General features: G+C 35.6%; 1 protein-coding gene and 3 non-coding genes across 4 annotated transcripts; 3 read left to right on the top strand and 1 right to left on the bottom strand.

Annotated features, from left to right (window-relative positions):
• Positions 1–1001: 1001 nt before the first annotated feature.
• Positions 1002–3031, bottom strand: LOC133859712 (tubulin alpha chain-like). Its single transcript, XM_062295225.1, has 4 exons — positions 2803–3031; positions 2445–2679; positions 1901–2271; positions 1002–1794 (listed from the first exon to the last, which is right to left on the bottom strand). The coding sequence occupies exons 1-4, from the start codon at positions 2893–2895 to the stop codon at positions 1141–1143; spliced, it is 1353 nt and encodes a 450-aa protein (XP_062151209.1). The 5' UTR covers positions 2896–3031; the 3' UTR covers positions 1002–1140.
• Positions 3032–9067: 6036 nt separating this feature from the next.
• Positions 9068–9194, top strand: LOC133862092 (small nucleolar RNA SNORD14). Its single transcript, XR_009899119.1, has one exon. It is a non-coding gene; the product is annotated as a small nucleolar RNA SNORD14 (small nucleolar RNA).
• A 227-nt stretch (positions 9195–9421) lies between these two features.
• Positions 9422–9543, top strand: LOC133862090 (small nucleolar RNA SNORD14). Its single transcript, XR_009899117.1, has one exon. It is a non-coding gene; the product is annotated as a small nucleolar RNA SNORD14 (small nucleolar RNA).
• Positions 9544–9713: 170 nt separating this feature from the next.
• LOC133862091 (small nucleolar RNA SNORD14) lies at positions 9714–9836 on the top strand. The gene has a single exon (XR_009899118.1). It is a non-coding gene; the product is annotated as a small nucleolar RNA SNORD14 (small nucleolar RNA).
• The last annotated feature ends 5996 nt before the right edge of the window (positions 9837–15832 follow it).

The raw sequence follows: 15832 nt of genomic DNA on the forward strand, positions 1-15832 counted from the left end.
GTCCAACCCTATTTGTAAGAATTTTAGGAAGTGACTGAACCACCCCTCCCATGGACTAACCACCACCAAAGTCGTTCCTTAGAGGTAGCCAAAAACAACCATAGTAATCAACCACCCTAAAGTCTTTTGGAGATAACGTAAATGTGTGGTTGTTCGGCCAACTTCTAAACAAGGGGTGACCGCTCCACATGCTTTTTGGGATAGTCGAACTATTTCTCAACCATCATTCGATCACCTAGAGGTTGTTGCCAAACCACTTTATATCTATTACTACTAGCGTTTGACAAACAACTCAAATTTTTCTAAACAAGTCAACTTAAAAATCTTGATACTTTTTTTATTACATGAATCAATTTTTATTACTATTAAAACAAAAAACCCAATAAAAATCATAGTTTTTTTTTTTTTTTCACTTTTTTCTGACAAAAAAAAGTGACTGCTTTTTTGAACTTCTGGATAAACTTCTGGAATTGTTAATGGTTGACTGCTTTTTTGAGTGGCCAGCCACGCATAAGCTTATAAAAGGCGCACGTACTAACTGATTTCATTTTACTTTGTGTAAACATTTTTCTTAATTTGAATGGGGTTTGCTTTTGCGGATGAATTAAATGGGGTTTGCTTTTGCGGATGAATAGGTATCCGGCCCACAACTATATATGAATCAAGTCATTGTGGATGAAAAATCAAGAGGAAACGAATAATAAACCGTCTCAAATAAAGGCGAAGACCATAGTTTCTGAATTCTGATCATATTTCCCCGCTTTCTGATCATTTGGAGTGTTGATGAATTGAAGAGAGACAGCCTCAAAACCAGGTTAAACCATTCTATGCTTAGATGCTGGTTGTTTTTGGCTTGTATCTTGCTGTGTTCTGTTTCTGCAGATTGTTGGTTTGCCCTTTGTGTAGTTTGAATCAGTCTCAGGTTGTGTTTGTTCTGGTGTTTGGTTTATAAAGTTTTCTTTCATTAAAAAAAAAAAATATAGCCAATATAGATCCAGCCATTAAACTCAAATTCAGATCAAATATATGAAAAAAGAAACTTAAAACACGGTAGAAAATAGAAATAGAGAGTCTCTCTCAATCGACTGTTTTCAAACCAATGAGTCCATTGGCAGAACCACTAACTACATGAGTAGACGCCTAATACTCATCGCCTTCATCATCCTCCCCTTCAGCAGACTCTGCCCCAACTTCCTCATAGTCCTTCTCGAGCGCAGCCAAATCCTCCCTGGCCTCCGAAAACTCCCCTTCCTCCATACCCTCACCAACATACCAATGCACGAAAGCCCTCTTCGCATACATCAAATCAAACTTATGATCAATTCTGGAAAACACCTCGGCCACACTGGTGGAGTTGGAGATCATGCACACAGCCCTCTGAACCTTGGCCAAGTCACCCCCAGGAACCACAGTGGGAGCCTGGTAGTTGATCCCGCACTTGAACCCAGTGGGGCACCAGTCCACAAACTGAATGGTCCTCTTTGTCTTTATGGTAGCCACCGCCGCGTTCACGTCCTTGGGAACCACGTCGCCCCTGTACATCAGACAACATGCCATGTACTTCCCGTGTCGTGGGTCGCATTTGGCCATCATGGACGACGGCTCGAAAGCGCTGTTTGTGATCTCAGCAACCGAGAGTTGCTCATGGTAGGCTTTCTCGGCGGAGATTACAGGGGCATACGACGAAAGCATGAAGTGAATTCTCGGGTAAGGGACCAAATTGGTCTGAAACTCTGTCACGTCCACGTTCAGAGCACCATCGAAACGCAGAGAAGCAGTCAGTGAAGAAATCACCTGCACACAGACAATATAAAAAAAAAAAAAAAAAAAACTATTAGCAATGTGACCATACTGATTTGAAAACTGAAACATAAAATGCTTGATAGATTATATTCTGTACCTGGGAAACGAGCCTGTTGAGATTAGTGTAAGTGGGTCTCTCAATGTCAAGCGATCTGCGGCAAATGTCGTAGATGGCTTCGTTGTCGAGTAGCACGGACACGTCGGTGTGCTCCAGAAGGGAGTGAGTGGACAACACACTGTTGTAAGGTTCGACGACGGAGGTGGAGACCTGAGGGGACGGATAGACGGTAAATCCGAGCTTGGATTTCTTGCCGTAGTCTACAGAGAGCCTCTCCAGAAGCAGAGACCCAAGCCCAGAGCCTGTCCCTCCACCCACCGCATGGAACACCAGAAACCCCTGAAGCCCAGTGCAGTTATCAGCAAGCTTCCTGATCCTATCAAGGCACAGATCCACTATCTCTTTCCCAACTGCAAAACCAGAAACCCCAAATTGTTAATCTTCTGAGCACAGAACATTTAAGGACTCACTTTCACATTAAGTGATTACTATAATATAATTGATGTCTGCTTTTTGGGTAAAGGTTGTGTTACAGTGTTAGAATATGTTGTTTTGGAACCTTAAGTTTTGGGTTTGTCCTTACTTGTGTAGTGGCCTCTTGCAAAGTTGTTTGCTGCGTCTTCTTTGCCGCTGATGAGTTGTTCAGGGTGGAACAGCTGGCGGTAAGTCCCGGTCCTGACCTCGTCGATGACGGTCGGTTCAAGGTCCAAGAACACAGCGCGTGGGACGTGTTTTCCGGCCCCGGTCTCACTGAAAAACGTGTTGAAGGCGTCGTCTCCGCCACCAACTGTTTTGTCGCCTGGCATTTGTCCATCAGGCTGAAAAAAATATAAATAAAAATTATATTAGAACAACCCGAAATTAGCACTCCCACTGCCCAAATAAGAAAACAAAAGGGTCTTTTAGGTGGGTAGTTTCGTTGAGAAGAGAAAAGGATATACCTGAATTCCATGTTCAAGGCAGTAGAGCTCCCAACACGCGTTACCCACTTGGATACCTGCCTGCCCAATGTGGATTGAGATGCACTCTCTCATTTTTTCTGGCTTCGGTTGTTGTGGTGTTTTGGGGAAGAGAGAAAAGAGCAGAAGACAATGTTAAGCCAAAGACGTATACAAAGACGTCTGGGCCTGGTGTGGAAATGGGAATAAGAAACTGTGAGTAGAATGGACTCAATGGAGTATAAATAAAGAGATATTGATGGCGGAGAGCCGTTCGAAACAGCGAAGAATTAGGGGACGGTGGCTTTTTGAAAAAAGCACTTTGGTGGGATCCAGCTGGTTCTGACCGTTAAGGTGTTTCAAACATTCAAAATTTGAAATTTTGAACCTCCAACTCTCCAAGAGCGTGGATAGGCAAGTCTTGTGCACTATCCAATGCGATTGTCTTTCGATAAGAGGACCCGTTGCTGAAGATCCGCGCCAATAGGTGTCAGAGGGATTTGGCTTTATTAGGTGCGGTAAAAAAAATTTACTCAAGTAGACTGAAGTGAAGGTTTTTTAACCGTTATATTTGAAATTAAATTTGGACACATAAAAAAAAACAATTGGAAAAATAGAATTTAACTATTCGAACTACTATTATTTTTCTGGATGGCCCATAAATTATTAAGAATTGCACTTTAACCCCCAAACTACTAAAATCTTTAAAAAATGTCACTTTTAACGAAATATCTCCATAATACCCTAGGTCATGTGTCATTTTTCAATTAAAAATTAATAAAATTAAAGAAATTAAAAAAAACTAAAAAACTAAAATTTTATTTCTTATTTCTTATTATTATTATTTTTTTAAAAAAGATGGGTGTTTGGGGGTGGCATTATTTCCCAACCGCGACCCGATCTTCTCGACACCCCTCCGGTCTCTGTTCATTTGCAACACCGTAATGACTGATTTTATAGCCCGGTTCGGCGAGTTCTGATTCGCAATCATCAACTCAATGATCTCGGCCGAGCTCAAGGTCACCCCGCTCTGAAAAATATCCTCCACCCGAGAGAAAACCTTGTGATCCTTGAGCCACAGGTAACTATTGGTCAACATTTTGAATGCCAAAAAATCACAAAGAGAAAAATTGATATGACCATCAATGAACAGGTTCATGGCCGTTGATTTATTCATCAGAAACCGATCGATATATTCCACAATGATGATAGACTTGCTATCATCGTTTGTAACAAAACAAAATTCAGATTGGAATCATTCATAACCTTCGAAAGATCAATATCATAGACATCGAACGATAGAAAATTAGCCATGTTTGCGTTCAGAGAGGTGATGACGAGTTCGCCGAGCTGTAGGTGTGCATTGTGCCCAACGACGATGCTAGAAAGAAGCAGTACATCCTCCGGTCGATCGCAATATTTTTTGAAAAATAAAATAAAATTTTAGTTATTAATTTTTTGGATTTTTTTTGTGTTTTTTTATTTATTATTTTTTAATTAAAAAATGACACGTGACAGGGATATTATGGGGAATATTAGATCAAAATTAGCATTTTTCAAAGGTTTTGGTAGTTTGGGGAGGCCAGAGTGCAAGCCTTGGTAGTTTAGGGGGTCATCCGGAGAAATGGTGGTAGTTTGTGGGACAAAATTATATTTTTTCCTAAAAAAAAAAACACAAAATAAATACATCTTTTATATATTTCATTTTTAAATTCATCATTAAATTTATGTGACTAGTGAGGAGATGTTTAGAAGATGTATGTGTATTATTTTTTAAAAAAACAACACCTAAGCCAAATTCGTGTGAGAGAACTTCAACGGTCCAGATTTAATTTCATTATTTCTATTTTTTTTCATAAACAAACTTAAAATTAAATCTGATTGGTTAAAAAACCTACAACACATATACTGCATGTGGTTTTTTTTAAAATACCTAAACCAAATCCTTATAGGATTCATTTGCCTTAACAAGTGAGCAAGGTTGTTCCAAATCTACTCGAAAGAAATATCCCCTAAAAATTATTCCATATTTTATATCCAAATTGCTAAAAATCAAAATAGTAAAATTTCAACCATCTCTATTCTCTTTTAAAAATGCTCAAACGCATATGAGAGGAGTTATTTTGAGATTCAAATTTTGTTTTATTACATAAATAACAGCTAGATTCTGAATCAAATAGAACTTAGTCGTTAATCAATCACCTCCATCATCAACGATGTTGAGTCAGTTACTAAACACATTAATACTAGTCGGTTAAATCGGCGACTAGTATAGTTTTGCTCTTCGAAAAGTGGGAGTCTTTTTTCAGGAAAACTCCCACTTTTCGAAGAGCAAAACAACTTAATAGAAAGATACACAGAAAATTAAAACCATATCCTCCAAAAATAACTTTTTGAAAGCTCAAAATATCGATTATTTTCCACAATCTCAATATATTATACTTTTCAAATAATTTACTTGAAATAAACAAGGGTTTCACTTGAAATCAAATGACAAATACATTTTATATAATTTTATGTATAGAACAAAAGAAAAGTGCCAATTAAAAAATATCGCAAAAGGAAAATACTAGGTTTCATTCCTCGTGGGTGTACAAAATTATGAGATAAAGAGTTCTTTCAATTATCTGGATAAAAGAAAAAACAAACCATTTATAAGCTTCTTCTCTTCATGTGCTTTTCCTATTTTATCTCCACTTGCATCATCTTTTTCTGTTCTTTTTTTTTTTTCTTTCACAGCTTGTAATAATTAGTTTTTAAGCTTATGGAACTAGATAATACTTATTTTCTTAAATTTTTATAAATAACTTTTTTTCGTATACAGCTATATACAAACAAATTGTAAATTTGTTAGTAGACTGCTATATGACACTCATACAATTGAGATGATGTGACAATTAAGGATGGAGCCATAACTTATTATGAGCAGGGGTTGGGAGCCAAAAAAAAATTGTTACTAAGCGCCAGTACACTATTTTTGTTTATTTTAATTTTTTTACCTTCAAATTCTTTTGTTCTTAGGAATTTGGGAGGGGAGGGGCATGACCTATACCGGTCCCCCTCTTCCGTTCCTGATGGCAGTGAAAATTAACTATTGATTTTCTTTTTACAAAGCTCTTTCGAGTTCAAATACTAAAGAGTTAGTTTTGTTCGTCGTGCTAGTAAGTGGAATCGTAGCATTCATATTATAAATCTAATTAGAACATGCAGCCCCTTAATTTTTCACCAAAAGCTTGTGAGCAGACCTGATATTCATGACTCATGAGTTTTGTGCAACACTTCATGTCATGTGCGAAAGTGCCTTTAAAATGCTCTACGAATGAAATTGAGCATGCTTTTAGAATGAATATTAGATATTAATATGCTTCACTAACGATATTGAACATGGCCAAATCTATAGAATATGGACTTTTAAATCTATTTATTTGAATGAAAGAAAATTATAATGCTTTACAAAAAAAAACTATTTTGGTGAAATATTGGAGCAAACCAATTATTTCCTGTTGCTGGGCAATGGAACAACACCACGACCATCATCTACTGAAGACTTAAGATGGAGGTCATGATGGGAGCAACTTGGACCAAGATTGCCGCAAGGATTGATGTTTCTTCATCTCAAACTGTCCGATGTGCTAGAATATAGATTAGGATCTTGAAATTGTTAAATTCTGGCCCTTTTTGATTGTGTTTCTCGGAGGAAGAGGCGAAACATAATCAACCAGATTAATGGGCTAGGGTTATGAACTTATAATCTCTAATCTGAAACATGCCAACTGTCCAAGTAGGTGGTATCTTATATAGGCAGCCAAAAACATTTTTCTTCTCAAAAGGCTTATTTGTTGCTAATGCTTTCCTTTTTAGAAAACAAAAGATAGCTTTTGATCAAAGTCTTTCTGCAGCTAGAAAGCCAAAAGAGAGCTCCACTTCTCATTTCTTCCATTTTTTTCTCATTCGGTCCTATCTTTTTGTTGTTAGGCTTCGTTTGTGAGTGAAAAGTTGACGAGTTGATCGACGAGGATTTGAGGGCAAAAAGGGAATAAAACAATAAAGAAAAAACAATCAAGAAGTCTGAGAGAGTGAACCGGAGAAATAGAACACGGAGTTTCAATAATGCAAAGAAAGATTTTGGCAATGGATATAGAAGATGAGCGGTAGCTCTGGTCCCTCTCTTTATTTTTCTTGCTTTGGTTGCTTTGCTTTTGGAAATCGAAGGAGTTTTTTGTTTTGAAGTCACTAGAATAACCCTCATGGGCTGAGTGAGAGAATTGGCACTCAGCTATAACTCTGATTGGACTGTCATTAAGGTTATGCGTTGCTTTCCTTTATGGGCACATGTCTCTTAGCCTTCCACTGTTTCACATGTTGTACCATATTATGTTGGATTCTGAAATTGCGGGAGATCCTAATTCTTTAGAATATAGGGTTTTTATATTGGTTTGATAATTTCATTATCTATGTATTTTACCGGGAGTTAGTTGATTGTAATGAAATCTTTAAAGAAATATCCTTTTTTATGTTGTATTCACTTTTCACATTTTTCAATAAACAGTGATAGTTTTTTTTTTTTTTTTTTTTTGAAGGGGTGATAGTTTGTATTGAAGAGATCTTCAAATTAATATTGCATTAACAATATTACTTATTAACTTAAAATAATGGTAAAATATTTCAAAATTTTCCTTTTTTTTTTTTCTTTTTTTTTTTTGGATTTTAACTTTTAGATATCAAATCTCAATTTGTCCAGTTTAAGATATGGGTTTACGGATATTTTAAATTTAAGATTTTCCTCCATTTTTTTCTTCAAATAAACAATAAAAATGACATGAAAATAATATTAAACCATTCCATAAAAATATTTGAAAAAAAAATATTCTAAAAATGCCATGTTGTTAGAATATATGGAAAATATATTATATTTTCTTCAGTATATTCTGACACATGCATTGTTCTTTTCATTATAAAATTAGTATCCTTGTTACCAATTGTTTGTTAGGATGCAGAAACAATTTTTCATTACAATTTTTATTTTAAGTATCTTCACAAAAGTAAAAAATAAGCTTTTTGAGAGAAAAAATTCTTTTTGGTTTTTTTTGATAATATGCCATCTTTTTAATAAGTAACAATTTCAAAGTATTTTGATGTCTAGAAACGACATAAATTTCAAAATTTGAGAATCTCTACAATTTTCAAAGAAATTGTAAGGAATTATCCTTTAAATTCACGTTATCATGTCACATACACACTATGCTTCTTCTTTTTTTAAAAAAATAAATAAATAACAAAAAGAAAAAAAAGAAGAGAGGGTGAAGATGGGGGCAATAGCAGCTGATACTCTAAAATAATAAAATAATAATATTTATTTTATTTCTCTTAAAATAAGAAATTTTCATTTGAAACAAGAGTTTCTTTTTTTTAGATGAAACTATATATATATATATGAAAAAGAAAAAACTAAAGTTCATATATGTAAGTGTAAATTTAAATACATTTTTTTTTTTTAATTTATAACGGTATACTTAAGATTTTACATGAATTCTATTAAGAAATTGATAACAATAAAATAAAATAAAATGAAAAGATCTATTTTAAAAATGAATGAAACCATAAAATTAATGAGTAATACTATAAATTCAGAGAGTTGCACTTTATCGTGAATTTATAGTATATTTGTAGTTATTCACATTAAATTTAAAATGTGCAATGAATCAACACTTTTTAACAAAAAATTATTCTGGATAAAGGGCTGCTCCGTAGCATTAGCCTAGAATTGATTATAAAAATTAAAAATTTAATTTGATACCAGTTCAAAACTATATATTATTTTTCCTGTCAAATAATAGGACATTTTAAGAAACTTTGCGGACAGGAATGGAATCAAATACTGCACGGAGAAGGAAAACATCGAAACAATCTGAAACCGTCCGTTCCATTAGAAATCGGACGGTTCTAGAACTCCTAGGTCAGAACGTTCCCGAATTCTTAACCCTAACACCAACACTATATAAGCAACGCTACACCACGCTCTTCCCCAGTACGAAACCCTTGTTCTTCCTTTTGCTCGCTGGCTTTCAAAGCTCAGCTCTATTTTTCACTCTATTGTGTTTGTGAAACGTTCTTAGTTTTTTAGTAGCACTGATAATTGGTTTTTTCTGGCTTTTCTTTGTTTGTTGTGATTGCCCCAATCTCTGTTTCTCAGTATAGAACATCCTCTGTTTTTTGTCTATTGCTTTTTCATTCTTATATGCGTGATTGTGATATGGGGTTTCGTTGTTGTCGGTGATGACAAATCCAAAGGCTTGTTTCTCAAAAACATTCGCAGTGGCCGCCTGAGAGCTTTCGCCTTTCGCCGGGCTTGAGAGCTCGTGCTGCTTTTTATCCTTCCTTGGATGTCTGAGGCTCACACCCCATATTTTTATGAATCTCACGGATGCCGTGGAAAGATTTTTTTTTTTTTTTTATTCCCACTTGTTATTTGACTGATTAATTGTCTATTGTTGTTGAAATTTTTGTGTTTGATCTGTTCTTTTCATTGTATGTGTGTTGGATGTCAGAGGCCTTCAACACTTCAATGTGTATAGTTTTTTCTGAACCTAAAATGTTGAACATGGTTTTCCTCTCTCGAAAATGTTGATGATGATAATCCAAAGGCTTGTTTCTCAAGACATTCGCAGTGGCCGCCTAAGAGCTTTCGCCTTTGCCGGGCTTGAGAGCTAGTGCTGTTTAATCCTTCCTTGGATGTCTGAAACTTGTTTCGTCTTTTACAACAACTTTTGTGTCATCAAAATGTTTTGGGCATATTTCGTAGTTATGAAGGTAGTTTGTTTCTTGTGTATAGCTGTTTGCCTTCTGGAATTTTTACTTCGTAACTGCAAATTTTGATATTGAATTGCTCCATTGTGTGTTTAGTATTACATAACGACCAATGATGACATTCCAAAGGCTTGTTTCTCAAAACATTCGCAGTGGCCGCCTAAGAGCTTTCGCCTTCGCCGGGCTTGAGAGCTAGTGCTGCTTCAATCCTTCCTTGGATGTCTGAGGTCATCATCTCATAATATAAAGACAGTTGTATTATTAAACTAAAACTACATTTGTGTTGCTTATTGCAGCCATCGAAGCAGTTGTTTAAGTTTCTTTCTTAAATCTTCATCCTTTAACCTCCATTTTCCAATGGTACAACAATCCTAGAAAACCATTGCCAATGACTGTCGATTGACCTCCCTCTCTCTGGCATAAACTCGGCCAAACATTCTTTTTATCGAACTTTGATCTTTCTTCTATAACATTCGGTTGGCGTTCTCTCCAATCTCAATGATATGTTCTTTTTTGTAGAAAGAAAATCAAACTAATTCTTGTTCTATACATTGGTATATTGATTTTGCGTGATGACTCTAAAGTTGAATTTGAGTTCTCGGAGGTATGAATCGGCTTCGGATTGTGATGATGATGTTATTGAAGATTTTTTTGTTGAGCTTAAAATTGTAGAAGCTCGAAATGATACAATACAATTTTAATCTTAAAATAATTAAACAAATAACTGTCGGATTTTCTTAACAAATAAAATAATCACAAAAGCCATATGGTGCAAAATCAATAAACCATAGTGCATATATAGTTTCTATTTTGGTTACTTAAAGAACATATTGTTGGGTTTAGTTTGACTGACAGTCATTGAAGATAATTCGAGGCCGAGATTGTGCCGCAGAGAGATTAGCGGTTGGCAAATGCGAACTGAAGTTGACGATGACTGGACATAGACCAGCGTCTGTAATATCTAATGGCAAATAATGTTTGGGTGAGATTTTTCAAATATTTTTTAAATATTAAATTTCTCTCTGATTTTATCAATTTTTTTTTTAAAAAAAATTGTCTCAGATTTTTTACAATATTTCATACAGAATTTTAAAAAACAATTTTTTTTTGGTATTAGCAATTTTTAATAAAGTGCACACTCAAACAAGCTTTAAATTTTTTTTTGTAGAGCACGATTCATTTAGTAAGAAAGCCCCTTTCCTGTACCCAGCTCTCTATTTTTATTAAAAAAATGAGTTTTAATTAAAAGTATTATTTAATATCACAAATTAAGGCACTTTTTGATTAAAATCAATTTTTTTTAATTGAAAATAGAGTGTTGGAGGACCGTACCTGTCTATCAGAGCTCTTGATACAGATGGGCAAAACATCAGATTATATATAAAAAAAATAAAGGGATTTGATTTTTACACAATGCCACTACAACGACTATACAACACTTTCTCACATAGGGGGTGGGCTCCACACACTGAGTCCCACTCCTATGTGAAGGGGGTGTTGTGCCGTTGTTGTGGTAGTGTTGTAATTCTATCATTTTTTTTAAAAACAAAACCAATGGAAAAAAAAAAAAAAAAAAACAATGAACAAAAGACAACTAATAGACAACAGTCTTCCAAAAATCCTTTGCTGTCAGAGAATGGATTTCTTCGATTGCTTCTTCAAATGCTCAATCCCACCTAGCCATGAAGTTCTTCCTCGCCACTTCGAGTAGCTCCAAAGTTGAGGACAATGAGGCATGCCTTTTAGAATTCGCGAAATTGGGTATCAGTGATAAATTTGGATACAAAGCCGGTTCAAAATTTTCTTCTATTTGCGAAACCTTCTTGTTCTCTTTTTGGGTTGGTTGCTGATTGGGTTCAGTATCTTTACCTAAATTCTCTGCTTTTTGAGCTAGTTGAGTCAACCTTTTTTTGTATCGCAGTGTTTAAAAAAAATACAGTGGAAAATGTGATAAAATAAAACTTAGATGGGAGGAGAGGCCGTAGGAAGAAGAAATCCCGAGTAAATCAGGTGGCTGGACGGTGCAGTAGCCTTCGGCTGATTTCGGTGGCCACATTCGGTGGAGGAGGCAGGTGTATGTGGCTCCATGGTTTTTGTTGAGTGGGGTTTAGGGTGTTGAATGGGTAAGACAAATTAGGTGAGGAGTCTAATTTGTTTAAATAGATTGAGTGTTGATATTTGATGATTTGTTCACTTACAATTGGTTGTTATAAAATGAGTTGTTTAACCCGTCCAGATAGAAGGTATTCCTCTTTGTAAACTTTTGTAGAGCAGTTCATTTACAAGCTAGCATTGTCAAAGTGTAAACTATACTGTTAATACACGTCAATAACATATCTGTTTCTCTTTTTTGTTCTCCTCATTCCATCATCTTAAAGTCATAAGGTCATGATTCCTCTAAAGTAAATATTGCATCGTTGCTGCTTGAAAATGTATGCATGTAACTATTGGATAGCAGCAAACTAAAAGTATGCTGCGTATGTTTGAAGATACAAAATCAAGTTGCACATATTGTTTAAACTGCAGAGCAATTGACAACTGTACTCTAGTTAGTTAGTGCTATACTCTGTTAGATTAGTTAGCTGGCATTCAATTAGAGAAGATTATTAATCTCGATCAGTCAGTTTGTAATATTGCTTAGTATATATTCTGTAAACTCAATTTTATTCAATACATAGCAATCATTTTTCTCCAAACTCTCAATTTCCAATATGGTATTAGAGCTATTTCTCTTATTTTTTTTTCCACATCACTCTTGTCTTTTTCTTCTCTTTTCTTCTCAAAGCTTTTCTTAAGAATTCATCCATGGCAGTTTCTTCCAGTCAAACTAAAACCCTTGCTCTCTCAGAAATGGATTATTCGAATCCATTTTTTCTGCATCACAGTGATAATCCCGGGTCGTTTCACAACAACTCACTGGTGACAATTACAGCTCCTGGAAAAGAGCAATGCCGATGACTTTAACAGCGAAGAACAAGATCGGTTTTGTCAATGGTTCTCTTCCTAAACCATTGGACTTACCGGATTCTGATCCTTTGAGTTTCTCATGGTGCCGCTGTAATAATATGGTCCTTTCTTGGTTGATCAACTCTGTCTCGAAAGAGATAGCAGCCAGCATCATTTACGTCGATTCTGCAGCAGATATATGGACTGATCTTCAGGATTGGTTTTCACAACTCAATGGTCCGAGAATTTTTCAAATTCAGCAGAATATGTCATCTCTTTCTCAAAATAATGATTCTGTAAGTACTTATTTTACAGCTCTAAAAGGTCTTTAGGATGAACTTGATAATCATCAACCACTTCCTTGTTGCACGTGTGGTGCTACGAAGATCTTGCAAGCCAAACATCAACGTCAGTATGTTTATCAATTCCTCATGGAACTGAATGAGAGTTTTTCTCATATTCGTGGACAGATCTTGTTGATAGATCCCTTGCCGCCTATGAACAAGGTTTTTTCTCTTGTTCTTCAAGAGGAAAGGTAGCTTTCACTTTCTGTATTAAGTCTTTCTTTCAATCAGAGTACTACTGCTTTACTCAGCAAAACTGTACCTCCAACTCAGAATCGATTTGTCAACAACAAAGGCAATTCGACTCGAAAAGATCACCCTACATGTTCACATTGTGGTCTCATTGGCCACACCATGGAGAAGTGCTATCGACTCCATGGTTTTCCTCCTGGATTTAAATTTACCAAGGGCAAAAACACTTCTCATGTAGCTAATCAAGTTTTTGACGGTGATGTTCCTCAACTGCCGATCACATATGAGCAATGTCAGCAACTCATGAGTACGTTCAAACCAGCTTCTCCAGAAATTGCCTCATCCGCCAATCAGGTTGCTTCCACTTCTTCTCCTCAAGATCAATTGATTTCTACTATGGGAGGTAACATATCAATCTCTTCTCATTTCTCTCATTTAGATACAAAACATTAGGTATTTGCATCTTCTATATCATTAGCTCAAAAAACTCATTTCACAAATTCACCAAAAGCTCCATGGATCTTTGATACTGGGGCAACAGATCATATGATCTGTTCTATCTCTTTATTCACTTCAATTACCTCAATTACTTCTAAAACAGTAAAATTACCTAATGGACAATATGCCGCTGTCACTCATATTGGCACAGTTAAAATTTCAGAAACTTTTATTTTAACTGATGTTCTTTGCATCCCTTCCTTTTCCTTCAATTTGATTTCGGTTAGCAAGCTGATTAAAAATATGCAGTGTTGCTTCATTTTCTTATTCCAATTCTGTTTCATTCAGCACCTTACAAGATGGATGACGATTGGAGTGGGAAAAGAGGAATGAGGCCTATATCATTTACTGCAAGATTCGGTTTCTGTTTTACCTTTCAATTATGTTTTGAGTAATTCTACTTTGTTAAATTCTGCTTTAACAAATTATGCTGTATTGCATTTCAATAATCATAATGGTAATCCGGATCAGTCTGTAACTAGTAGCTTATGGCATTACAGACTTGGTCACTTGTCGGATAAGCGATTGCAATTGCTTTCTCATGTAATTCCTCAACTTGTTCATGAATCCAATAAATCTTGCAGTGTTTGTCCTTTAGCCAAACATCATCGACTTTCTTTTCCTCATAGTGAATTAGTTTCTCATAATCTATTTGACTTAATTCATTGTGATATATGGGGTCCCTTTTCTACAAAATCTCTTAGTGGTTTTTCTTACTTCTTAATTATAGTTGATGATAACACTAGATTCACATGGGTTCATTTGTTATAACACAAATCTCAAACTCGAAATCATATTCAGAATTTCTTTAACATGGTTGAAACACAATTCAAATTGAAAATCAAGTGTTTACGTTCAGATAGTGGTGTTGAGTTTAACATGTCTGATTTTTATTCTTCTAGAGGGGTTTTTCACCAACTTAGTTGTGTTGAAACACCACAACAAAACTCTACTGTTGAACGAAAACACCAGCATATCTTAAATGTAGCACGTTCCCTTCAATTTCAATCACATTTACCCTTACATTTTTGGGGAGAATGTATACTCACAGCTGTTCATTTGAAAAATAGAATCCCTACTCCTATGTTAGACAACAAATCTCCATATCAGGTTTTATTTTCTTCAATTCCGTCTTATTCTCATCTTCGTGTATTTGGTTGCTTGTGCTATGCCAATACACTTACTAGAAACAGACACAAATTTGATCCTCGTGCAAGACCTTGCATTTTCCTTGGATATCCATTTGGTATTAAAGGTTACAGATTATATGACCTACATTCAAAATCTCTCTTTGTTTTAAGAGATGCCATTTTTCATGAAAATATTTTTCCTTTTACGATTCAACATCCTAACATTCATTTTTCCTCTCCCATTTCTTCTTCATTTCATCCTGTTCTTCCATTACTTACAACTGATCATCTCTCATTCTTTCCTTCATCTCATTTAAATTTTGATGTTCTTTCTCATAATACAGATTTTGTAGTTCACAATTCTGCAGATTTTAATTCTGCGGAACTCACTTCTGCAGCACCTCCTTCACACCATTTAGCATCTTCTTTTGATGATGTTGCTGTTACTTCTTCCAACTTAAATCCTGCACCTAATTCACCTAGAAAATCTTCTAGGATAAAACATAAACCAAAATATTTGCATGACTATCATTGTCATCTTGCAGGCTCCTCTTCCACGCCCTTATCATCCTCATCTTCATCTTCAGGTATTCCTTATGCTATTTATTCTTTTCTCTCTTATGCTAAACTCTCATCTAATCAGAAATACTTTAGTTTATCTGTTTCTTCTATTGTTGAACCTAAGTTCTATCATCAAGCTGTCAAACATGAGAAGTGGCGTGAGGCTATGCATACTGAAATCAAGGCTTTAGAATTGAACAACACCTGGACTGTCATGGATCTTCCTCCATCCAAACAATCAATCGGATGCAAATGGGTATACAAAATCAAGCTTAAGTCTGATGGGACTGTTGAGCGTTACAAAGCTAGATTGGTTGCTAAAGGATACAATCAATGCGAATGCATTGCTTACTATGAAACTTTTTCCCCTGTCGCTAAACTCACCACTGTGAGGACTCTCCTTGCCATTGCAGCAGCTCGAAATCGGCATCACCATCAACTCGATGTGAATAATGCCTTTCTTCATGGAGACCTCGACGAGGAAGTCTATATGGATATGCCTCTTGGATTTGGTGGAAAGGGGGAGTCTAAAGTATGTAGGTTGAACAAGTCTCT

Source organism: Alnus glutinosa, chromosome 2 (assembly GCF_958979055.1).
Source record: "Alnus glutinosa chromosome 2, dhAlnGlut1.1, whole genome shotgun sequence".
Classification (NCBI taxonomy): Eukaryota; Viridiplantae; Streptophyta; class Magnoliopsida; order Fagales; family Betulaceae; genus Alnus; species Alnus glutinosa.

Bases quoted from the DNA above. Each gene is read 5' to 3' on its own strand.
- LOC133859712 (XM_062295225.1), bottom strand. From the start codon at position 2,895: ATGAGAGAGTGCATCTCAATCCACATTGGGCAGGCAGGTATCCAAGTG. The intron at 2,272-2,444 runs GTAAGGACAAAC...CTGGTTTTGCAG, and splicing joins TGCAAGAGGCCACTACACAA to TTGGGAAAGAGATAGTGGAT. The intron at 1,795-1,900 runs GTACAGAATATA...GTCTGTGTGCAG, and splicing joins TCAACAGGCTCGTTTCCCAG to GTGATTTCTTCACTGACTGC.